This window comes from Watersipora subatra, chromosome 4 (genome assembly GCF_963576615.1).
Source record: "Watersipora subatra chromosome 4, tzWatSuba1.1, whole genome shotgun sequence".
In the NCBI taxonomy this organism is placed as follows: Eukaryota; Metazoa; Bryozoa; class Gymnolaemata; order Cheilostomatida; family Watersiporidae; genus Watersipora; species Watersipora subatra.
This window is the reverse complement of record NC_088711.1, coordinates 9,473,177-9,498,745: the sequence shown is the minus strand read 5'-3', so window position 1 is coordinate 9,498,745 and position 25,569 is coordinate 9,473,177. Positions and strand designations below refer to the sequence as shown.

General features: G+C 36.2%; 1 protein-coding gene across 2 annotated transcripts; it reads right to left on the bottom strand.

The window, feature by feature from the left end:
- Positions 1-32: 32 nt before the first annotated feature.
- LOC137394746 (sorting nexin-8-like) lies at positions 33-25,153 on the bottom strand. Of its 2 annotated transcripts, XM_068081508.1 has the most exons (13): positions 25,132-25,153; positions 21,623-21,750; positions 21,261-21,393; positions 19,415-19,608; positions 14,918-15,032; positions 13,671-13,801; positions 13,013-13,093; positions 7,219-7,379; positions 6,005-6,206; positions 4,800-4,910; positions 2,130-2,165; positions 1,202-1,351; positions 33-573 (listed from the first exon to the last, which is right to left on the bottom strand). In XM_068081508.1, the coding sequence occupies exons 1-13, from the start codon at positions 25,151-25,153 to the stop codon at positions 451-453; spliced, it is 1,587 nt and encodes a 528-aa protein (XP_067937609.1). In that variant the 3' UTR covers positions 33-450. The 2 variants fall into 2 exon arrangements, with proteins under 2 accessions (XP_067937609.1, XP_067937610.1); XM_068081509.1 differs by lacking the exons at positions 21,623-21,750; positions 25,132-25,153 and adding an exon at positions 24,950-25,039.
- Between the last annotated feature and the right edge of the window lie 416 nt (positions 25,154-25,569).

Here is a 25,569-nt window from a genome sequence, read left to right as displayed (position 1 = left end):
AAGACAAAATATAATTTCAATATAATTATGTAATTTTATCAAATGTGTACAGAGTTAGCACCGCGGATATTATTTCTGCCATAATGTATATAAATACTAGCTCTGTTATGTCAAGACAGCAATGTTGGTCAGTATACGTGATTCATCATCAATTTTGAGCAAAAGTAAAGAATAAAACTTGAATAAACACAGGCTTCAGGTAGACTAGTCAAGTAATCATAAAGGAAACATTACACACATCCCTCGTATTTCCATAAACTGATTTGAAGCCACAAAAATTATACAGTAAACAATTACCAAAATCTAGATCCAGTACATCTACAGAGCCTGAGTAATTATAGAATCAGATTGATTGACAGAAACTCATTGCCAATGACAGCAGCTATTACTGGCAAATATAGTAGTGGGCCAAGGACTGAGCTATGTAACATAGGATGTGACTCATCGTTCCTACAAAGTAATACCTGGAGAGCTTAATGATCGACTCGGACTGGTTGGTGGGCTAGTCTGGCCATTCTGGGAAGGCATGACTCTTTCCACTAATTGCAGAAGATTCTGCCAGCACTGTGACAACTAAAAAAGCAATAATTAGCACAACTAGTTAACCCGAATATTCTGTTATTCATTTTATCGTTTGCACCAACATTACCCACCATTCGTGTTTCATTTTAAACTCTGTGTGTATAGAAACCTTTCTAAGATTGTACAATAAATACTGTATGAAAATAACTGCTTTACTAAACAGATGCTCCAATCAAACACAAGCAGATTTGCTGCATTATCAGACAAATCATAAATCATTTCTTATGGAACCTGTCATCTCCTGTCATATACCGTTTATCTCTATCCAATCTCACAGCTATTGAAGAAGCTTATTAATGCTCATTAGCTTACCTGTGTCATATCATATAAACGAATACAGCAAATGCTGTACGGTTTTACAGCTGTTGGCAAAAGTAAAAAGTTGTCAGATTTTAATCTAACGTTATATGTAATTCTATTTTATTGTAAATTACAGGAAATAACAAACACCAAAAATACATACGAATAAAAACACAAAATAGGGAAAATTGAACGATTGCTAACATCTAACAAAGAAAGTTTTTAGAAGTTATTCAAAAAGACTTTGTCTCAAGTGACATCTTTGTTAATGCCCATTTTTGCATTTACTGTATATTTTCCAAATGTCCTTAGTACCGACCTCAGAATAGCCAGCTGACTCGACACCTGCCATCTCCCGGAAAGCATTGGATAACATCATCATATTTGAGTGTATCAATTGCGTCTCCATCTGTATGCAGTGGAGCGAGAAATAATTCCGATTTTCCATGTTTGTGATGGCACTCTCTTGCTATTAGAAAAACAAAATGAGTAATGCTTCTATCAGAGGTTGCCTACTCTTAACAATTAGGAAAATGAGGTCACAGACATTAATAAGTTGATGGAGAAGCTAAGCTCATATAATAATATATGTGAAGAAGTCTATAGATCAGGGATTCCAACCAGGGAGGAATTCCTTTAGGGGGGAATTTTGAATATACAAGGGGAAACAGCGAGGTGTCTGATTTGATAAATTTTTGTCCTGCAGTGCCGTGTGAGTTTGGGTTTCATCATTTAAGATTTTGGTTTTACCAATAACACTATTTGCTAATAATGAGCTACTAGTCAAAACCCAGATATATGTGAACACATCCATCCAGATTTTGCTTGAATAGTAAGTTAACCTAATCATGAACCAATTCACCGCCATGCCAGAGGTCATGTATTGTTGTGTGTTGTATATGTACTGCATAAAAGTTTATATTATGTTGTTATATGTTTAGATATATACAATAAAATGGGATTATAATTTGTATTGGTTGTTTTTAGTCATGAGTTAAAAGTGCGGGGAGAATCAAATTTATGAAAAAGCATAAGGGGGGAACTGAATGAAAAAGGTTGGAAACCTCTGCTATAGATGTTCATAATATCATGCCTGTAGCTTATTTCCGCAATTGCTCTATAAACAATTACAACATTCAGGTCATGTTAATTGGCAGCATTTCTTTAATGAACAGGAAGAGCAAAGCCTGTACAAGAAGCTCCTTAATATGGTGACATTTATTATATAAATGGTAAACTGTACTTACAGCAAGAATACGACTTTCAAAGTTCTCACCAGCTCCCTAAACAAAATTTAGAAATCACTTATCACTACATGTACATACATAGTCCTGAGTATACAACTCCTAAAAGTAATTGAAATATCTAAAATTGCATGAGCAGACAACTTAGTCTTTGCAATCAAATTTTGCCGAGAGTATGTAATTCACAGAGATTTGTATGAAACCAATTTTATCCACCCTTTTATTTATCATTTCCGTTGTTTAACAGACTTGCTACTCATCAAATGAATTCTGTACAACACACACATGTTCAACTGCTGAGAACCATAAGAAAATAGTTCTTTATTATAAAGTATTTTTACGTTATTGTGTTCAAGTGAAAAAGCTGCAACAAGGCTAATAATAACGGGATTGTAAGGTACACAAAGTCTACGAATCAAAACTGAAAACCCAGCACAAAGTGACTAATATGCTTTCAACAAAGACTTATAATAATAAATGTTAACTATAATTTTGACATACAGCGATGCCGTCATTACAGTTGAGACACTACATACGAAGTTAATTTATTCCAAGATATGTTTCGTTTGTTGAAACTTCTGTATGTTGAAGTGAATATTTTTCTATGAATTCATTGTAATTTTTTGAATTAGTTCCACCGTCTAAAACCCTCAGATAGCTCCTTCATAAATACTGCAGACAATTACACAATCAATATTTTGTATAAAATTATATAAAAAATAAATGCAAAAGTTAATTACGGTATATGTAAACTACAGTGGAACCTCGGTTCTCGAATGTTTCTGTTCTTGACCAATTCGGTTTTTGACAAAAAAATTGAGATTTGTTCGTCTCGGACCTAGAACATAAATTCGGTTTTTGACCAAACCGGAGCATGCGCATTAAAATTAACATTCGGAACTGCTCCGGAAACCGCATGGAAACATTCGTTAACAAAGGGAGAAGCATGTTCCCTTCATTAATTATTTACAAAAAAGAAGGAGCCATCTAGGACGACATCCCTCTACCGAAGAGATTTGCTAGAGAGAACTCCTCCAGCCGAGTTACCCTAAATTGTTTTGGATGAGGGTTCTCCTTCAGAGATGTGAAGTAAACGTGCTATTGCTGTTTATATTTTCTTTTTCACACGATTTTTGATGTAACTGATCTGTTGTATTTTTCGCTGTTTCGCTATCAATTTCTGCAATTTCTCGTATTGTATCTTAACATAGAATGTTTTTGATGTTTTAAGAGCAAAACATACAGAATGTTTACTTTTTGTTTTCTGTTTTCATCATCATAGATAAAAAATATTTTATTAAAAATAAACACCATCTATATCTACCCGCTTTTATTTATAGTATGTAGTATACAGTACAGTTTTTGGTGTAAAATGTTGAAAAAATACTTTACCAAAATTGTTATCTCGGCTTGGAATAGATGAAAATTTACATATATTAATTCTAATGGGAATAATTGTTTCGAGTCTCGAACAACTCGGTTTTCGAACAACTTTTTGGAACGGATTATTTTTGAGAACTGAGGCTCCATTGTAGATTAATAAAGTAATAATCAATGAAGAAAGGTTTTTAATGTTATCTTAGAGACATGTGAACATAAATTTAGGCTCAGCGATAAGCAGGTAGAAGTTATCATCATAGAGATATGCATTATAACTTAACCTAATTTAGGTTGGGAAATGTTGAAACTTACTTAGCTTTCACAGTTTGAACAACTTTGTATTTCTTTACATTTTATTTGTAATTTGCTGCTTCACTCTCACTTTTGGAATAGCAATGCTTCGAGAAAATTAGAACATCATACGCTATGAAGTATTTCAGGTGTTAATTCGAATATGTGCTCAAATTCTGAGTCGTCTGCGAGAAAATTTCTATGTTAAGCAATCGTAAACAGAGGTTGAACTATACGTCGTACCTCCACATACGAGTGCCCCAACATAAGAGAAAATCAAGATACGAACAGCATTTCAAGCAAGTTTTGCTTTGAGATTCGAGTAATCTTTCAGATACGAGCATACGACCGGCTTCTCGATGGCCACTATATGGCCAAGTATGAGACAGGCCGCTTTCAAGGACAGAATCGCTCGACCTCTTTTCTTTAATCAGTTTAAAAATGTTTTAAAAGGTTAGCTAAAAGTTATAGTGAACACGAGGCAGAGCACAAAACCAGAAACAGATTATAACAGATTAAGATGACAAAATTAAAGGAAGTTTAGTAAAAGATTAAAACTTAGCTTTAAGTATGTATCTAGTAAACTAAATTAACCTAAGTTAAATTTAAAGTTTTTGTTACGTAGCATCACAAAAGTTTAGTGTACCAGACTCGTTGCTGTCAGGTCTCTCTCCGACCGCTGTTAGCCACTATGTCTGTCTCGAACGTAAATGCTTACGACAATGTACATAGTAATGTCTTTACACCTTAACATCGTGTTTTATGTGTTCTTTTCATGAAAATGGTAACGGATTAATTTGTATTTAGTTATTTCAAATAGGAAATACATGTAGTGCTTTAAAGCGCGAGCAAATTGACATACAAGCTCAGTCTCAGAACGTGTGAAGCTCGTATGTCGAGGTATAACTAAAATAATACTTTACCGATAACAGTGAAAAAGCAATCACAAGACAAACTAGTGAGTCTATAACAGTCCATAGGATTGCCAGTGAACAGACTTACATCAGAGCCTCTCACAGTTGCATGCATCTGTTTCTTCTTGATGCTGCCCATCTTATTAAGCGCCCTCTGGTGGTCATTCAGCACACCCTTCTGATGCCGGTCACAAAGGTCCTGCCAGAAAAGAGAGAGAGAGGGAAATTATATACTGAGCATTACTCTATGAAACCTGAGACACAATGAACAAACTGTTAGGGTATTTGAGCACTTTCATCATGGGAACGGTATTTACTGCTACTGAAGGTCCAGACTTCAACTTGAAAGGTTTGCTAGATTTATAGATGGTTCCAGTCACTTCAACTCTTTGCTTATTTAAATTACATGACTGATTAGATACTTAATTACTGTAATTCTAATTATTTGAAAAATTTAGTACATGTACTTGCTGATTGACTCACATGAACAAATATCCATTTAAATTTGCCTCTAATTTGGATAATTTAAAAATGATTTTTTAAACAAATTCATTTCAGAGCATGCAAACTTACCACATAATTGTTAACAGAATGTTGAGTAAAAAATTTAGTAATGTCAGTTTCAAATCATTTAAAATCTGCAGGTTTTTTTCATAATCTGCTATAGTATTATACAAAAGAGTTTGTACTTAATTGTTTGTTATTTGCTATGCACAATTGATTGTAACTTTAGATAAATCCGAATGCCTATCGGTATGAGTTTAACTTGCATGTCATCAGATTCATCATGATGTCACAGAGATGGCTGGGTGATTCAACTCGAATCGAAAACTCTGATTTGAGATATCTTGAAATCATTCATTGAATACTTTGGTTTGAGCTATTCATGATTTCTCAAATTACAATAAGCTTAAGTAACACACCATCACATATCTCAAGTAACACACCATTACATATCTCAAGTAACACACCATCACATATCTCAAGTAACACACCATCACATATCTCAAGTAACACACCATCACATATCTCAAGCAACACGCCATTACATATCTCAAGTAACACACCATTACATATCTCAAGTAACACACCATTACATATCTCAAGTAACACACCATTACATACCTCAAGTAACACACCATTACATATCTCAAGTAACACACCATCAAATATCTCAAGTAACACACCATTACATATCTCAAGTAACACACCATCACATATCTTCTATTCTAGCCCCTGTGACAACCTAGCTATAAACATGTACAGAAAGAAACCCTAAAAGCAGCAGCCTACCCGATATGCCATGAGCAGAGCGAGAAATGCTTCTAATTCTTCGAGAATACGCAGCTCCTCATTAGCTGCCTTTCTAGTCGCCTTCTCCGAAAGGGTCGAGTACTCTACTGACAAGTGCTTGAAGCCCTTTTGCAGGTGATCCCAGCTATCTGATGGCCCCGTTGCCCAGGAAGTCACTACCGATGAACTGCTAGTCATTGTGCTGTCATATAAAGAATACAATTGCAATTAAATACACACAAATACTTACAAAAGAAAAACTGCATAAAATTATATGAATAATACATAAGGTGCACTTTAGAGGCCTACGATACAGTCTACATAGTTATTGATATTGCAGGTATGTAAACAACCAAATTTTAGTTTATGCAGAATATGCATAAGATGGCAGCGTGATTACATGCAAATACAAATGGTGAATGTCAAATTTTCCAATGAACAAATTAACAAAAAACAAATTGAATGCACTAGCAACAAAAATATGACATGATGTAATGATTATGAACAACACAAGCCTTGCTATTTAGGGTAAATGTACCGAGACACATGGTTAGACCATGCAGCTTTCTCTAAAACCCCAATTGAATTCAGTTGAATACCAAATGTTTGTTAGTAAGATAGGGGCTTCGTGCATGTTCTAAAATTTGTTTGTAAGAATAAGTCTGTTTTGGTTGGAAACGTTTGCTAGCATGTATTTGCCTCATTAATGTAAAGTAAAGTTTGCTCTCCAAATATTCGCACTACCACAGTGATAATCATTATGGCAGATATAATCTTCTCCTGTTTAAGTACATTACTAAATGGCACATGCAGCCCTAAGTCTAGCATACAACAGCAAGGCCGACGTAATTCCAAAGATCACCTGAGCTCTACTACAACAATACCTGAGCTCTACTGCAACAATACCTGAGCTCTACTACAACAATACCTGAGCTCTACTACAACAATACCTGAGCTCTACTACAACAATACCTGAGCTCTACTGCAACAATACCTGAGCTCTACTACAACAATACTTGAGCTCCACTCCAACAATACCTGAGCTCTACTACAACAATACCTGAGTTCTACTGCAACAATACCTGAGCTCTACTACAACAATACCTGAGCTCTACTACAACAATACCTAGGCTCTATTACAACAATACCTGAGCTCTACTACAACAATACCTGAGCTCTGTTGCAACAATACCTGAGCTCTACTACAACAATACCTGAGCTCAACTGCAATCTGTTTCATATCCACTGACAGCTCTAAAGATCTTTTAACAAGACGTTCAGAGATATCCTTGAGTCTGTTAACACTTTGTATGAGAGCTGCTACAAATGTTCGGCTATTTGAATACTGCACTTGTGTGTCCATTGGCACCAGTTCCTGCAAGCAAAATTTCTTATAAGGAAGTGATAGAAGGGCAGTATCAAGTATATGAAGAGAAGCCAAGTGCACAGGAACTACATGTACAGCCCTGCTTAGCTGTTTCTGTCATCGCAATAGAGTCATCATTTATGAGCAGAGTACTGCACGAGTTGAGTACCTGACCTGTTTATTGTTGTCAGATAGCAGCAATGATTAAAGACTACATCCATCATTATTAGAAGGCAGAAGTGGATGGAAGTCACATTAATTACTAATACATGTACAGGGCAGTGGCGGATAGAGACCATAAATATTTCTATCAAAAGGGGTGGTGGATAGAGGTCAGACCTAACAACACTTACAATTGACAATTGCTCAACTGAAGTTCGTGAAATTGAATTTACTCAAGAGCTGCTAATGAGAATGGCTGGTCTATTAGAACAATGTCTAGAACAAATAGACTGCCGAAAGCATGTCTTTCTAATTACTAACAGCTTTGTGATCACTGAGAATATATTACATCATAGAATCCTGCACAGGAGACGCAGCCTTTGGCTATAATAAGCTATGACCACTGCTCTCTAAGTGAGATATGATCAAACAAAAATGTCTAGTGTTTGCAGAGATTAAACCGGACGATTGACTTTGGTTAACTGACCATGCCAGCATGTTTTATGAATCAACAAGTAAAATAGATCTCTTAAACAGAGTAAAATATTACGAGGGCGATTCGATAAGTAGAGAAAGTTTATTGTAAGTCAAGTTGTAGTTTACCCTTTCAGGCCAAATTAAATAACTATTGCACACATCTAGACCAAATTTAATAACTGACTGCTCACAGGTGATAGTGTTACTAAAATGCCCAGATCTCTTTTTTTTAATAATTTTATCTCAATTCTGTTTTTCATTCAAGAAGAAGACATTTCAAGCTCCATTTCTATATTAAAACAATGTAGCTATGTACAAGCAAAGAAACTTTTTAAGAGCAAAATAAAAAAATTGCTTCAAATCAGTAAACGATTAGAAAAACACTAGCTGCTAAAATCAGCTAAAAAAGCATGAAAACCAATCCAACTTGGCAAGCTATAAATTTCGGTTGTTGGCACACCTACCAGGATAAGCAGTGACATAAAATTACCAAGATTCATGCACTACAAGATGAGATAATTGTGATTACATACAACATGGTTGGTCAACTTCTGATTGTATTCAGCTGCTACTGAGTAATTATTATTGTCAATATGCCCAATTTTAGCAGCAAGTAGTAAAGCTGCTTGAAAATAAAATCATGCTACATTAAGGTTAACTCGACTCACAAAAAATTACTATCACAGCTGTCAGATTCAGTCAGATAGTAGCAACTATCGTTATTATTTGATGCCTTCCTTAGCCTTTATTCAAAGTTTAGTACTTACCATAAAACCTCTACATGAACGTAAAGGTTAAAACCTCTAAAACCTCTATTTGAATGCCACCTCTATTTGACTATAGGAGAAGGGTTGAAAAACAGAGCGCCACCCTTTAATTGAACAGCAGCCCCATTTGACCATCACTTTGACTTTCTTTGATCTTTACAAACCCAAAATAGCAAGTAATTAGTAGGGAAGTGTCCACAAAATCGTACTAATAATGACTCGGTTACGTTAATAAAAATTAATTCTTTCGTTGTTTCTGTTCGTATTGAATCCCGTTTTTAAACTCCAGAGAACTTCGGTTTTTTCGTTAAAGCTTAGAAAGCTTAAACGTTAAACTTAAATGAGGTTCACTAGAGTGAACCTAATCTTTTTAAAAGAGTGGCTTAAATCAGCAATTGCTGCAAACTAAAACAGTTTTTATTTCTTGAGTGCATGTATTATGGTGATAGGTCTGTATTTAATTTTACATATTTCACAGCTACATGTACTTCACCCAAAGCCAACAATTTTTATATTTTCAACTGTTCTATTATGGTTTTTGTGTTAGAACATGTCTGCATATGCACGTATATTTTTGGTGCCCTAAAAAAGTTTCCCGCGTAAACCAGACAAAAGTACTACAATTGTTTTTGGTGTATCTCACACCTCCAAAAAATTAAATTAAAAATGTCTATTTTGCAAGCTTTTGTTCTTACAACCCCATCACACCCAAATAATCTACATTATTATAATAAGTATACTTATACCATACTTATAATAAGTATGGTTCGCTTATGTCACTTATTCTTGAATACATGTTTGTAGCATTTGATACATGTAGAGTATTGTTACATAACTTATAAATTTGCAGATTTATAGCATGTTATTTAATAGCACCCTTACAGTTATCTTAACTTGGCTTACAATGGATCCATGCACATAACTCCTCTTCTATTGCACACAAAAAGCCAGTTTTGGCTGCAAACTGTAGCAAACATATCAATGAGTACTATAAGCTTTTATGCAACATTGGTAAATATAAATAAAAATATGTCTTCAAATTTAAAATGAAATAAAAAATTCAAAGCTCTAACAACTTGCAAAGCAGGGCACAGACTATAATATCATCGCAGGTTAATTGCAAGCAATAGATACCAACTGGTAGAGACATTTCTCAGCTTCCCAATGCAAATTTATATAAAGATCTACAAGTTGGAGGTAAGTTAGCAGATTTTATTGCATCCAAAAAGGTTAATGCCGCTCCGCCCGAAGGAGAGTTCAAAATATAGGCGACATTTGCTTCGCCCGTGAAAGAGTTAAATTTATCTTTCCAAAATACTGACGAGCTATTTAAAAAATACAATGCCAGCCTCCATTTGAACGCCACCTCTATTTGACCGCCACTATTAGGAGAAGGGTTGTAAAATAGAGTGCCATGGCGTTCAAATAGAGGTTTTACGGTACCTGTAAGTAAATCTTATAATCATATCAGCTCTTGAGACTTACCTAAAGCTAGTAGTAAAGTAATAAAGCTGTGGAGTTGGATTATAATATTGAAAGTATAATGATGCTATTGAAAAAAAAGATCCTCATATTTTGCCGATATGGTTGATTTTCTTACAACTTGAGAAAAAGCCCTATTGGTCTGTTTTATGAGTTTCAAGAAATAGCAAACTGGTACTCATTTAAAATCTTGGAATGTATACTTTCGAAATATTGCAACAGAATTATGATATTGCAAACGAATTTTGCACAAATTGCTTAAAAAGTCGATCTCAATCAATTTGGGATTCGGCCAAGGGGATAACCATTCCTTCCCAGATATTTTGGGGCTAGGGATGAAAGGATTAAGTGAGATACTTTTTTTAACATAATTGCCAGACAAGTCAACATATTTCTGTTATCTTGGTACTAGTTTCTTGATCCTATCAGCGCAAAATTCTGTAGTTTGTCTTCATAACCAATCGTTTTCACTAGCTTTGACCTCGCCCTGAGTCTCCATATGAATGCCTCTGGTATAGGATTTCAGCGCACCAAAGAGCTGTTAGTCATAAGGTGTGAGATCAGGGCTGTAAGGTGGGTGGCCCAACAGTTCCCAGCCTGGTTGGTTGATAGTCCCAATGATTCGAGTGACAGTGTAGGACCTTGCATTGTCTTGATGGAGAATGACACAAAAAAAATGCATGCCTCTTCTCTTGTCAATGCCCTTTTTGACTTGGTGTAGCAGTTGGCAGTAGTTTTCATTGTTTATTGTGGTTCCCTGCTCAAGAGTCCTTGCTTTAATGGGGCCTCTCACATCTCAAAACACTGTCAACATCCCTTTTTTGCCTCTTATCTGTGCTCTGAACATGTTTGTGACAGGATATGATGGGTGTTTCCACCTCAATGACTGCTGCTTTGGCTCATAGTGTGTCACTATGTTACTAGTCATCACAAGACTATTTAAAAAGGAATCTCCGTCCCTTTGAACCCTGTCCAGATTCTTCTTATACATGTCCAGCTTTGTTGGCGTCTCTGAGCATTTTGGGAACCCACCTCCAGCACACATTTGAGGTCCCAAAATCTTCAAGAATGGAATGTATTGCTCCAATGGAGATGCTCAATGATTTAACAATTTTCTTTTACCCATCTGTTTGCCCTGACAAGCTTGTCCACAGTCTCTAAATTGGCTAGTGTGGCTGCCTGTTTTGGCCTACCTGACCTTGGTCCATTCTCAATAGAGGTCCTTCCTTCCTTAAAACTGTTAGCCCATTTGAAAACTCTGTTTTGGTTTAAACAACAGTCACCATATTGAGCTTTTATTCTCCTGTAAATGTCACTCGGTTTGACTCCTTCACTTGATAAAAAATCTTATTATTGAAGCTTTCGGTTTAACATGTGAGAAGATTTTAAACGGGGCAACTATTTGAAAATTGTCCCCAAAAAATGTATAGCCTCAAAATTATTAAAAAAGTATACCTTGTGAAGACAACACACAAAAGAGCATAGCTCCAAAAAAATTATGTATTTATCACAATAATATTTTAGCTTATAAGGAAATTATATTTATTGAATCGCCCTCGTAGTAAACCCTCTAAGAGCATCTATCATATCTATACATATGAGAACATGACCAGTGCGGTGTGATTATTTGTGGTGTACTACTATAAATCGGAACTTTCCAAGTCAATAACGTGATGTTTACAAGCAAAGCAAAAACAAGCAAACATAAACTTGGTGTTGTTTAGCAAAGCACCAAAACATGATGCAAGAATTCATTTAACTCAGGACATCCTACAAGCAACCTATTTTCTTAGACTTAATTTAAAAAATAGAGTCAGAGTTTTTGATGTTGGAATATGTTCAATTTTTATCGTATAGTCCAACTAAACTCTCTTACAGATGCTCCTGTATAATGATTTAGGTGAGTAGGTGGACATCGTCAGCTTACATGTTTGGATTATTTTAAAATGCTTCAAAATGTTCAATTTTTGAAAACAAACGCCTTCGTATCTGCAAAAAGAAACATTTTTTCAAAAAATTCATATCTTTGCTCTCAAGCTAAAGAAACCATTGATGAGTTTACTAAAAAAAAGGGCTATATCTGACAGTTTATGTGCTAAAGAAGCCTTCTGTTACACTTGCATTACAATTATACGCTTGTAAAAATGTTTGGCATTCGCAAAATGAATTTGTATCATCCTCCATAAAACTTGTACGAACCAACAATAGATGTCAAGTGAGCCGCGTTAATGACTTACGAGCCATTCTTATTATAAATACTCAGCGTAGCAACATATTTTACTGTTTCTTTTAACTACCAGAAATTCTGTCGTTGCATTGTGATTAAAAACAAATATAGTGCATGGCCATCGACAACACTGCCTTATAAGCTAAAGAGCAACAGTCGGAGTGGCCCTCTTGTAGTACACCTTTTAGAGTGAACCATATGATGGCTCACTCCAGAGTGGTCCTTTAGTGGTACACCTTTTAGAGTGTGAACCATACGATGGCTCACTCCAGAGTGGCCCTCTAGTGGTACACCTTTTAGAGTGTTAACCATATGATGGCTCACTCCAGAGTGGCCCTCTAGTGGTACACCTTTTAGAGTGTGAACCATATGATGGCTCACTCCAGAAGCTCCCAAATGTCTCTTCTCACATGGTACACTTGGTGGTTCATGCTAACCTAACTTCCCTTGAACAGGCCTTGTAACAACAGTATATATTTTACACTCAATTCTTCAAGAGAAGTGCTGCCAAAGAGATATGAACCAACCTTTGCTTTGAGAGCCAACTCATTCGTCATAAACTCATCTGGGGCATTACGGAACTGTTCCTTGAGCTTGGACTGACAGTCCTACAAATACACATAGAAGGAGCTCCAGCAGAGATAAAATAGCAACAAAGGGTCAGGCAAGTAGCCAAGTGTAATGTTTTGGTCATATACATAGCCAGCTATTCACAATGATGACACTTCTTTGATATCAGTTTAGTTGTAGCGATAGAGCAGCCAAACAGTAGAATCAACAAAAATTTGTAACATGTGACGTGCAGCAGAAGCAAACTCGGACAATGGCTGTAACAACGCTAATTTTTTGTCTAACAGTTGCACGATTTCATTAGTTGTGTTCTAAATCACGATTGAGTCGAACCCAATAATCGAAGCTACATTCGCTAATAACGCGTTGTCCAATCAAACGTGTCCTCAGTTCAGCCCGGCCATGTCAAAGTAAGCACAAGCACCACTTTTGATTGGTTGCAGATTTTTACACTTGGATTACTTCAAACCGCTGCTTACGCCAATCGGAGTTTCCGATGATGCAAGCTTCACTTCGGTCGTTATATAACCAAGGTTTTCAGCTGTTACCGAGGCGTCCAGATGGCTATGCTGTGTATGGCGAGCAAAGCAGCACACAGAACAAAGACATACGCACCGAACCGGTGAAGGTAAGAAAGAACTTGAGTATACCGAGGCGTCCTTCTGCTATCACCGGGTGCTTCGCTATAATGTTCAAGAACCGCCTCAATGATTTTCTTCTTGACTCTAGGAACTCGGTGGAAATACCTAAAAAATAATGTTGTTAGATGGTAGGTTTTTGACTAACACGCATTGTACATACATTGCACATACATTGCACATATATTGCACATACATTGCACATACATTGTACATACATTGCACATACATTGCACATACATTGTACATACATTGCACATACATTGCACATACATTGCACATATGTTGTACATACGTTGTACATAAAGTGTACATACATTGTACATACATTTTCAAAATGAATGAAAAAAAGTGGTAAGTACAAAATACTTTATGTTCGTAAGTGACCAAATAAAAACCTTTAGGAAGGTGGCGCTATGAAACATGAGTACCTCAACAACTGATATTTTAGCACTAAATTTGTGGTGAAGTTACTGCAAACTAACTCGGCATTAGTAGCACTAAAATACATATCATTCTGCATCGCACAAACAGAGTAAGTATTGAATTGAGTTTTTAAAAACTCATAAGTCGAGTGTGAAAATATATTTGTGTCAAGTATTTTGGTTTGAATGCTATTTTGACAAAGATATCTAGTCAAAACTACTCTATGTGCCACTGTCTGCCACACAAATCTGATCAAGAAAAGGTTCCTGCATCAGAAAATCTATGAAAGTAAAGTCATGGACCAACATCATGACAGCATAGATCGACAAAAATTAGACCGACAGAATTAAATTTATATAACTTGAAATGTTGATCCGGTCAAGAAAATATTACTCATGAATCAGAGTTGGACTCGAAAAATCGGCCAAATTGCCCAAAAGGTGGCCTCTATGCTGCAGTGCATTTATTACAGTCAACAATTTGCAGACACAGATATATGAGACTAAGTCAACTATTGTTGCTACGACCTTGACACACTGTTTGTGTGACTACTAAAGCTATTACTTTGACTTTCAATGCTCAAAATGAGGCATCATGGATTAGACTAAAAAAGATCAACCAACTGACTAACATCGCAACTTCAGTTTACCAAAACCAATCTCGTAGAAGATCAATCAAATGTTGGGCATGGAGAGCATACATTCATCAACTTCCTCATAACATAGATGACGATTGAAGCGTAAAAAAGCAAGTTAAGCAATATATACAGCAGCAGTATCATGTGAAAATAGTGATTACCTCCTATCTTTTTGGGTGGCAGTGAAGGAATGATTCTGTATGGATAACGATGTATAAGGGTCTCGTGTAGGGCATGGAAATCGTTGTACCTCCTACCCACTGTCACCTTGTACCTCTACAATGAGCCAAAAGCATACCACGATACTTCTATGATATCTACGAAAATGATATCTACGTATGATATATATATATATTTAGATGCATAAGGGCACAAGAAAAGCTACATTAGAATCCGCTAGAGCCATTTTTCAGTGAAACGCCATATATCTGCAAACAGTAGTGTCTGGAGTATAATGACAGACTGGCTATACGTATCACAACCAACAAACCCCATAATGCAACAGATCATATGTTGATCAATTTAAACTAAAGCCTGGTTCCCATATCGATTGCGAAACCCCGGCGGTGACTTGTGCAGCAAAACGATTGCGACGCTAGGCTCAGCGGCTTCTGTTCACATAAAAAGCTGCATCGCTAATAATCGCATAAAATGTTCGCTAGCCACGCCGTTTTGATAATGGTGACCTTCACCTGTACAGTGCATCTACAGGTTGAACGCTGTTCAAATTTCGCGAAAAGCCTGCAGCTTTTCGCGAAAGTTGAACAGCATTAAACTCTTGCGTTGACCGCCAGCAATTACCGGTGGTACTCGGTGATACTTGGCGTGTAGGTTCATATTTCACCGCAATAGCCTGCGGTGCTGTTGCCGGTGCTTTGCGTCGTATATGGAAACCAGGCATTACACCTTTCATGTGCAATGAAATAAAAATCAAATGACTAGCTTGTCAATGATGCTGTATTCATTACAGACCCCCTATGCATTAGCCAGTTTAATATCTTATCAATTCTCTCCAATAAATCACACACACGTGCACTAGCCACTGTATGCAATGCAGTTGTCTTATCTGGTGGGCTGATCGTATGACATGACAGCAACTGATAATGTTCACGCGTAGCAAATCACGGATGCAGAGGCATATCCAGAAGTATCAACTAGAGCGGCGTTGTTTGGTCGGTCATCGCTAGGTCATAGTCTGAATATCCTCTTACAAGACGAACATAATACAATAATATAATGAATAGTTTGAGTATCAACATGTTTATTCCAGTCTTCTGATACTGCTACAGACAAGCTTAGTTAATATTGGATGCCCTTTCAATACAAGCGGTTCCTGGGTGCTTTACAGTAACTCTTCGAGGTATCTACTGCAAGGGGTGCTGTGACATGTGTGCTGTATGGTAAGGTAAGGACAGCATTTAGCCCACAGAATGTTCATCTTTCTCTTGGAAGACCAGAGATATGGCATGACTGTTCATACCACAGACGACCTCTTATTGAATACAGAAAAGCATACAAAGCCAAATATCAGTGGCCATTTTGTGGATATAGCTGTAAAAGATGTCAGCTCATTTTGAGTTTATACAATATATTATTAGTCATATGCATTTTATTTTATATAGTATTATTAAATCTTTAAAGAAATAGGTGAGAGTCTGTTGAAAGTCAAGGACAAGTTCAACCAAATTCAACAGCATAAGCATATCATTCTTGGGTGCTAAAGACAGTATTACTGATGGGCTCAGTGTAACGAAAGGGGCAACATTCTACTACGCTACTAGCAAATTTCGATAACTGATGTTCAGACTCAAATCGAATAGGGCAAGAGTCTCCTTGTGGTTGGCAGAAAGTTGAACAACTCAAGTCATTGGAACGCAGAACCACAAAAGAAGCTGGTCACTGCAAGCAACTAAGCTGTTGACCATAATTACAGCACACGATGTGGATACAGCGATCAACTGTAACTCAATTAGCATCAGCAATGAAATTAATGAAAACCACACGCAGTTGACCTAAGTGTCGATGTAAATGTGTGTATCCAATCAATGAAGTTATACTTTCATTGTTGCTCCTGATGATCTGCCCTTGAAACTGCTGTCATACTTGAAAAAGGCCAAACTGCAGCAGACCAATCTCCTCCAAAATCTGCCAGTGCGGATAGCAGACTCTACTCTGACTAGTAAAATGTAGACTGCAAGTGCTTTGACAATTTAGGAGTAAAAACATCTCCAAAAAAATCGGCATGCTCTGTGCATAAGAAGGTGGTATTCCAGTTTCTCTCGAATGGCACACTCCATATTTATATCTTGTACATGTACATGTGCCCCAAGACTTACCTAATGTTTTGTTACAAATGTTGATAGAATTTTTTTGTGGGCGATAATGTGCCACTCTACTGATATACACGTAATTACACTGATCTAGGTGTAGTTGTGCAATTACTGATAATCACAGTGTAATTGTTTATAGATTTAAAGCGTTTGAGAGCAGATACAGAGGATAATCCGATTTTAGTGATAGTAGGAACAGCGTCACCCTTTGAAAACAATGTTGCTAATCCCTGCTGGCACTCTGAACTCAATAGAATAGATTTGCGAATACACGTATTGCGATATTGTAAATATGTGATATTATGAAAGACTTCAAATATGCCTACTATCTTGACCACCACGTCATCCATCTGAATTAAAACTAATTTGACAGTTCTTATAGCAAGTTCAATGGGTTTCCCAATGGCAGTTTGTGTGTCCTGCCAGCCTACTGCATAACATAAACGTGTGAATGACAACGACAATAGAATATGAGGTCAGATGATCGATCACTTTTGTTACACAAAATACAGCTGGTGTGGTGTGGGCAATGCCGTACAAATGTATTTGAATTGCTCTTGGCTATCAGGGTTACACCAGAGGTGGCCAACACCAAAACTAGCCTACACCAGAAATGGCCTACACCAGAAATGGCCTACACCAGAAATGGCCTACACCAGAAATGGCCTACACCAGAAATGGCCTACACCAGAACTAGCCTACACAAGAACTGGACTACACCAGAACTGGACTACACCAGAACTGGACTACACCAGAACTAGCCTACACCAGAACTAGCCTACACCAGAACTAGCCTACACCAGAAATGGCCTACACCAGAACTGGACTACACCAGAAGTGGAAAACACAAAAACTGGACTCCACCAGAAGTGGAAAACACAAGAACTGGCCTACACCAGAACTGGACTACACCAGAAGTGGACAACACCAGAACTAGACTACACCAGAAGTGGACTACACTTGAAGTAGCTTGCTCGGGTGAATTAGAAGTGTCAGACTATCAGCCTATTTTATATTACAAAACCATAGAATGTTGGAACAAATATTCTTAAAGGATATATAGTATGATGTTGAATTTATATCAGAGGATAAATACGATGCTTCAAGTAGATAGATATAGTATCAAGGGAGGTGCATATATAACACTATAGAACTAACTAGATGTAAAAACCTAAATTACATGCATAAACTAAATTAATAAAGTAACAATCAGTAAAATGAGAGTTTTAATGTTAATTTATTCGACATATGAACTAAGGTATTGGCTCGTCAATCTGTGAGGTCATGGGTAAAGTGAGTGATGAAATTATGCGATGCAACTTACTCTAACACTAGATATAGTTTAATTAATCTATTTAATATATTTTCAATTATTTCCATATTATTTTTGCTTTTTACTAACTTTTTATTGTTTTTTACAAAGCTGTAGTATATCAACAAACTTTGTATGTAGTACGATACAATTATTCTCGTGTCAAGTCAAATATTTACTAAAAACTTTCCATCATATGTCAAAAAATCTGTAAGTAGAGGTGATCACAAGTTGAGGTTTGACTGTACTGTCCAACCTTGGCTTTTTTAGGTCTCAAATCATAAACAAATCGAAGTTCAAACAAAAACATTCCATTTATTTAATTTCAGGCTTGAAACGAAAACTAACTTGACACACAAATACTTCAGAGACTTCCTTGCTTTTAGGGAGTCAAGGAACCCAATGCTGCTCAGTTGCCTACTGACGCTCTTTCTCAGTGTTTTTAGTGTTCATCCATTGTGTGCAAATGCTTCCGTTGTGGTTATGACATACTGACTGCATTTTATGTCGTGTATTAGTGCATCATATCATTTTTTTCATTTGATTCGAATAAAATGCATCAGTTATTTTCTATGCTTTTATTTTATACAAACATCTAACATCTAAGGAACTGACACTGGACTACGAGTTGCTACAGGTACAGTAATACATTCCCAGCTACACCAAATCTATAAGTAGAGTATTTATGAGAATTTTAGTACTTTATATATTACCATCTTTTTTAAGATCCATTTGTGGTACAAAATAGGATAAAATGCTTCGATAGTTCTCTAATTGGCTTGGAAACAAATTAAAATTATTTACATTATTTGTAATAGGAAAAGCCGCCTCAAAATTCCTGCAATTTTCTTTTCAAATAACTTCCTTATAATGGATAACGGCCCGCCAACCGAGGTCGGACTATATCACGTGTACAGCTGTAGCTCTATCAGAGGTGCCCAGCCTGTCCAACTATTTTGAGACCAAGAAGGAAGCTCATGGCTAAACCGATATATGAAAGAGAGGAAGAAACTAACCTGACTGGTGACATTATACTCTACATGCTTTATTATCACTCCCTTTTTTTCTGGCACGAGGTCGACCTTGACCGAGTCAAGCTCATTAAGTTCGTGAAAACTGAGGGTCAGCATGCTGTTTTTCTGCTTACGCCTCTGCTCAGTGCTCAACCGTTGAAGCTCACTCAACTCGGCTAGACTTGGCACTGGCAGATCTACAATAGGAAGCTGCCACTGACCTCTTATAAATTCGGTCAGCCCAAACTTTAAGCTGAACAAATGCTGCAATTCAACTTTGCTTTACCTCTGTAAGTTAACGAAATTAGCATATACATGGTTGATCGTGTTCAAATTAGTAAAGCGTATAAAGGCATGGCCGTAGCCACATACTCTAGCAGTCAAAATCAAACCATAAGTACCATATGGTACTTAACATATGGTAGTATAACATAACAATACATAACAATCAACCTGCATGACTTTAAGGATATATGAAATTTACAGTATTTTCCTGGGTTACTCTTGGCAAGCATGGCCATGTATTTTTTAATCAGAATAAGCATGATTGACTCATCCGTTTGGAGTAAGAATATTAAAACAGACCTTTACTCTTTAGATTAAAAGGAGGGCTTGTTGATACCTGCGGCTAGTTTTCATTATTAATCACGATATAAAGCATGGATTTCTCATCACCATAAAAGTTACAGTAAATATTCCTACAATAGAAACATGCTAAGGAGCATAGACTGAACCTCCATGCCCAATGTTCAGCTCGCTCACTTATAATTTATTGTTGGCGCACACCAAACACGATTTCCTTATTTGTGACTCAGACAAAGATTTGCTAGTTTACATCTTCTCATATGTTCATATGTAGCAACGATAGTGAGGGAGGGAAACAGATTCACATAACTTTAAAGGAGGTGTGAGAAGAGTTTTACAGACTTTCAACATAAATAACTATCACATGTAAGTTGATGTAAAAACCATAAGTCTGTAATTCATACAATGGCAAATCTTGATTGCTGCCAAATTTTTTTTTGCATATTTTTAATCCAACAAAAATGGGAAACTTTGCATGCGCTATCTTTTTAACGATTAAACGAGTTTGATAAAAACAAAACTAAAGTTTATGTAATATTAGAGTGCTGATTTTCGTGCTGATCCCAACATTGATATAATATTGTTTGTATTGATGACAGCCCAATAGGCTGGGCTTAAACCTTTACCAATGAGTAGTTAAAAATGAAGCCCCATAACAACACAGCCATGATCATATTGACAGTGAAGTTTGTATTCACAACGAATATTATTGTCAAAGTTCTACAAAAATCTAAAACAAAAGAGAATGACGCAGTAAACTGTTGTCCAAAGCATTAAGTTTTTAACTAGTCAAGTAGATAATAAATGCATGTAGTTCGTACCTTTCAATCAGAAATAATTTCCTCATTAAACAAGTTATACCTTTTTGTACCGTAAAAGTGTAACTTATATATAGTTCTTGTTTATAACTTGCTCTACTTGATGACTAGAACCGAACACAATTGAAAACTTGTGTGTGTAAAATGACTTTCATTTTAAGACAAATTCCACTGGTATAGAGCAAAATTAGAAATCGAAATACAATTGAAATATCTATATAAATAAAAAAAATTCTGTGATGACCGGATTAACCATTTGACAACAGCATCTGGTCTTTTGGCACTGCATATAGTAGAGGATTGACCAGCTTCTACACAGCAGTATTGTTTTCAACTGTTAAGTTTCTTTACTTTTGTGTATGTACATCACCAGACATACGTACTAACCTCGGGTATCTTTCCGTCTTTTAAAGAATCTTAATATTATTAACAAATAAAAGACTTACCTTTGTCTGAAAAACTTTCTAAAATTTTATCGTTGATGGTTTTACCAAGCTGAGCTAATGCACAAAGGGCTAGAGCTTTGTAGAGTCCAGTTCTGTTGAGCTGCCCTTGAGCATTGCTTGCGAGCTCGAATATCTGTAGTAAAAATATAGAGGTGTACGGAGATTGCAATATATGCTCTACAAGTTGGAGACTTGAGACAGCTAATTTTAACCATTGTGATTGTGATAAAAACAGATAACCGGAAGACTGGAACATTAACTCCAATGGAATGACTGAGGGCTTGATAAGATTACACTAGCATTTTTACAAGGTTATGATGTTTACAAAATATGAACTACTCGTTTAGTGTACAAAGATCTACCTGTACTAATGCTCCAGATGTAAGACCGCTAGAAGAACTGAAAATATGGTTAAATGCTTCTTTTGAGAGGCTCTCCTGATTAGGACACACAACTTCATACAATTCACGATAGAAAGACGGCACTGCCCCTGAAACATTGTACAAACAACCACTAGCATATGAGCAGTGTGCCTTTTAGTACCATACTACGTAAATAGATTACGGTACAAAAAAAACAATACTAGGCAACACTAAAATAAGCTATTTAGGTGAATTATCAGCAAAATACTCTTTTAGAGCAACTTTGCAAAATTACAAAGCGTTTAGGTGTTGGCTACCCTAACTTAAGTATGTTAATCATCAAAGAACGAAAAAAAACCAATGTTTTGGTTGACAACCAGGTAACTAGGGTCATAATTTAATGAATGAGTAACCAACACGAAGGTGTAAGAAAAAGGCTGTAAGGTGAGTGATCCAACAGTTCGCAACTTAGTTGGGTAATGGCCTCAATGACTCGAATAGAGTCGGTTCTAACCAACTCATATTTTTCACAAGTTTTCTAAGCTATCAAAATACAATAACACCTTGAGATACAAGCTAAATGCATTCCCGAGACCACAGGTCACGTATCAATTCACTCACATCTCAAATTAATTTTTCCCCATTAAAACAACTAAATACAAATTACCCATTCCCACCCTCTAAAAAAAACACCCAAAAACAGACTATTGCAATGGGAAACCATGTTTTAATTGTTCTAATTCACTACCTATGATCACAAAGTAACAAATACCTATGTAGTGGTTATGGACAGCAATCAAATGTGGCATTGTTATGTAGAGTACTGTATTGAGTTATGACCTTTGAGACCAACGGTAGTGGCTAACGGCAAAACACTACACTTTTGTGACACTACGTAACATAACATAGACTTAAAAAAACTTAATTAAACTTAGCTTACTATACACACAAACTTACAAATGAGTTTTAATCTCATTTTACACAAAACTTTATTCTAATTATGTTTTCATTTTCCCATTTTTCTTCTTCCAGTTCGGTTATTTTTGCCTGACTTTTTGACCCGCTTTCACCTTCACTTTTAGCAAACCTTTTAAAAAGAAATCTATTTAGGGTTGTTTGTCTTAGATAGATTCCTAACAGACAGGTTAGACATAACCTTTTTCGTACAGTCAAACATGGATAACTCGTCCACGGATAGCTCGAACACATGGTTAATTCGAACATTTCCTTTGGTCCGTTCCCACGTAATGATAAATTGCTATAGATAACTCGAACTCAACACTGTTAATTCGAACTGTTTTTTTGCCCAACAGCTACCGAAACGGTTGTTTTCGCTTTAGAAAATCACTTTATTCAAAGCCATAGAGGTAAACTTCATCTTTTCGTAATTCATAAGCGTCGTTATTACCACCATCGGCAAAATATTTTTGTCAACGACTTTTCTAGAAGTTTGGTAAAATTTGATTTATACTGCGATACGATGAATAGCACGGGCTAGCCGGGTCACGCGCGCAAGGATTTTCGCCACGCACATACAAAACAAAAATCGCATGTTGTTTTAAATGTGCGTGGCGAAAATCCTTGAGTGCGTGACTCGGCTAGCCCGTGATGAATAGTTTTCCGACGTTGATTCCGTGTTGAATCAACGTCGGAATGTTGAATGTTTAAAACGTCTTAAAAAATGTTGTAATTAAAAGTATACGTTGTCTGAGCTACAAAAAACTATTCATCGTTTGACCTAAACACAGAATACGTGTGTACATTCAATAAGTATCTATTAAAAAAGCGTGAGTGATATAGAATGTACCGTAAAACCTCGTAAAACTTCTAATTGAACTGCCTCAGAGTGTTGCTCTTAACGAATCCCAGGTAAAGTAAGGTAATCTGCATAAACTTCAAGAAAAAACGGCAAAATTGATCGTGGGTAAAACCCCCCAAAAAAAAGTCTTTTCTTTTGAGCATTTCAACAACGATCAAGTTTTGCCAATGTCAATCTGAAAAACGTCTTGGCAATAACATCACCTCAAACAACAAACCAATCTCAAGTGATAGAAAAATCTCTATACTTTTTCATGAAAACGTTTTAAACTTTACATTAGAAGCATTTAATTTGAAACAAGCCATTTGTGCTTTTGATTTATATTATAGTTTGTATATGTACATGTATCTACTAATAAATAAGTAAATATATGGACTTGTGACAGTGCTCTGATAACTTGAATGCTCTGATAATTCGAACACTTTTGCTCGGTCCCTTGAAGTTCGAGTTATCCATGTTTGACTGTATGTCATTTCAATTGTCTCCCCTATTAGCACTGATTAATGCACACAAAAAACGCAAGATATGCAAATCGCTCCAATGAGAAAGACCAAGTGATGCCGTTCTCACAAGCAGCTTCTCGCATCTTCAGCCACTTAGCGGTCGCATCGGGAACTGACGTGTAGCTCAAAGTTGTCTCATATTTCAGGACAAAATTTTGCTCAGAATTTTTTCCGAATCTCAAATTTCTCATATGTTAGGACACTCATGTGTCAAGGTATTTGGACTGAACCTAATCTTTTTACAATAGTGGCTTAAATCAGCAATTGCTGCAAACTAAAACAGTTTTTATTTCTTGAATGCGTGTACTATGGTGATAGGTCTGTATTTAATTTTACATATTTCACAGCTATATGTACTTCACCCAAAGCCAGCAATATTTATATTTTCAACTGTTCTATTATGGTTTTTTGTGTTAGAACATGTCTGCATATGCACGTATATTTTTGGTGCCCTAGAAAAGTTTCCCACATAAACTAGACAAAAGTACTACAATTGTTTTTTGTGCATCTCACACCTCCGAAAAATTAAAAATGTTTATTTTGCAAGCTTTTGTTCCTACAACCCCATCACACCCAAATAATCTACATTATTAGGGTAAATCAACACCCCATCCACCGGCGTCCTGATCTTCAGTTCAAATCGTATCCACCTTAAAAAGCTGATGCACTTTAAACATTGGTTATCAATCATTAGGCGAAAGTGCGCTGAAAGTTCCCTGAAATTTATAACTATTATCACAACATCTCCCACCAAAACTAAATAGTACTGCGTATAACAACAGATGAGCACAACTTGAAAAATCGTTAGGATATGTCTGTAACTATCAGGCAAAGACCTACTAAAAAGGTTGTTACATGTTAATGCCAGATCGAATTGAAGCTGTTCAAACATTTATTGCATAAAAATAGAATCTAATTTAATTACAAGCCCGAAGATAAGTATTCTGAGAAGCTAGTCAATAACATATAAATATAGTGCTGCACAGCTAAAATAGTGTAATTAACCTTATACGCTGCATGCACACTAACGAAACCTTCCATCCATTTTTGTTAAGCAATTCATTGCGTTGACTGAGGTGGGTAAAATTGATAGCGAATCAAAGTTCATTGCAGGATCAGAGATAAGCGGGACTACTCATATCAGGCTTAACTTCCTATTAAATGTGGGTGTAGAGAAGAAAACTCACCAAACGTCATATCAACGGCCATCTTTTGTTTATAACCGTAAAAGAAGTGGCAAGTTTATTAAACACTTGAATTTAATATAAATTTTAAATTCAATTTTAAATAATTACAAAACGTAATTTGCAACAAAATTATAATATTGAGCAAAAATAACTATACAAGCGCTCTCTGACGGCCGTTGGCATGCACGCTTTGTTTTACTAGTTGAATAGAGTCGCGCATTGCTTTGTTTTTCTTTTAAATTTGCAGAACTAGTCTTCCCGGTCTTTTAATTTTTAGAGAGAAAGTAGCGTATGGCTCACATCAATTTGTTTTGCAGAATTGTTTACAATATCGATATTCTCGATCTTATGTTTTCACTTATAAGTAATTCTAGTTTACGCTACATTTCGTGTTAGACGCATCAATTTAACATCACCTGAGAATTAATTGCAAAATCC

Excerpts from the sequence above, each read along its gene's own strand:
- LOC137394746 (XM_068081508.1), bottom strand. The coding sequence starts at position 25,153 with ATGGCCGTTGATATGACGTTTG. Across the intron at positions 19,609-21,260 it reads AGAAAGTTTTTCAGACAAAG|ATCTGCCAGTGCCAAGTCTA; the intron begins GTAAGTCTTTTA and ends TTCCTATTGTAG. Across the intron at positions 1,352-2,129 it reads TTGAAAGTCGTATTCTTGCT|CAAGAGAGTGCCATCACAAA; the intron begins GTAAGTACAGTT and ends TTTTTCTAATAG.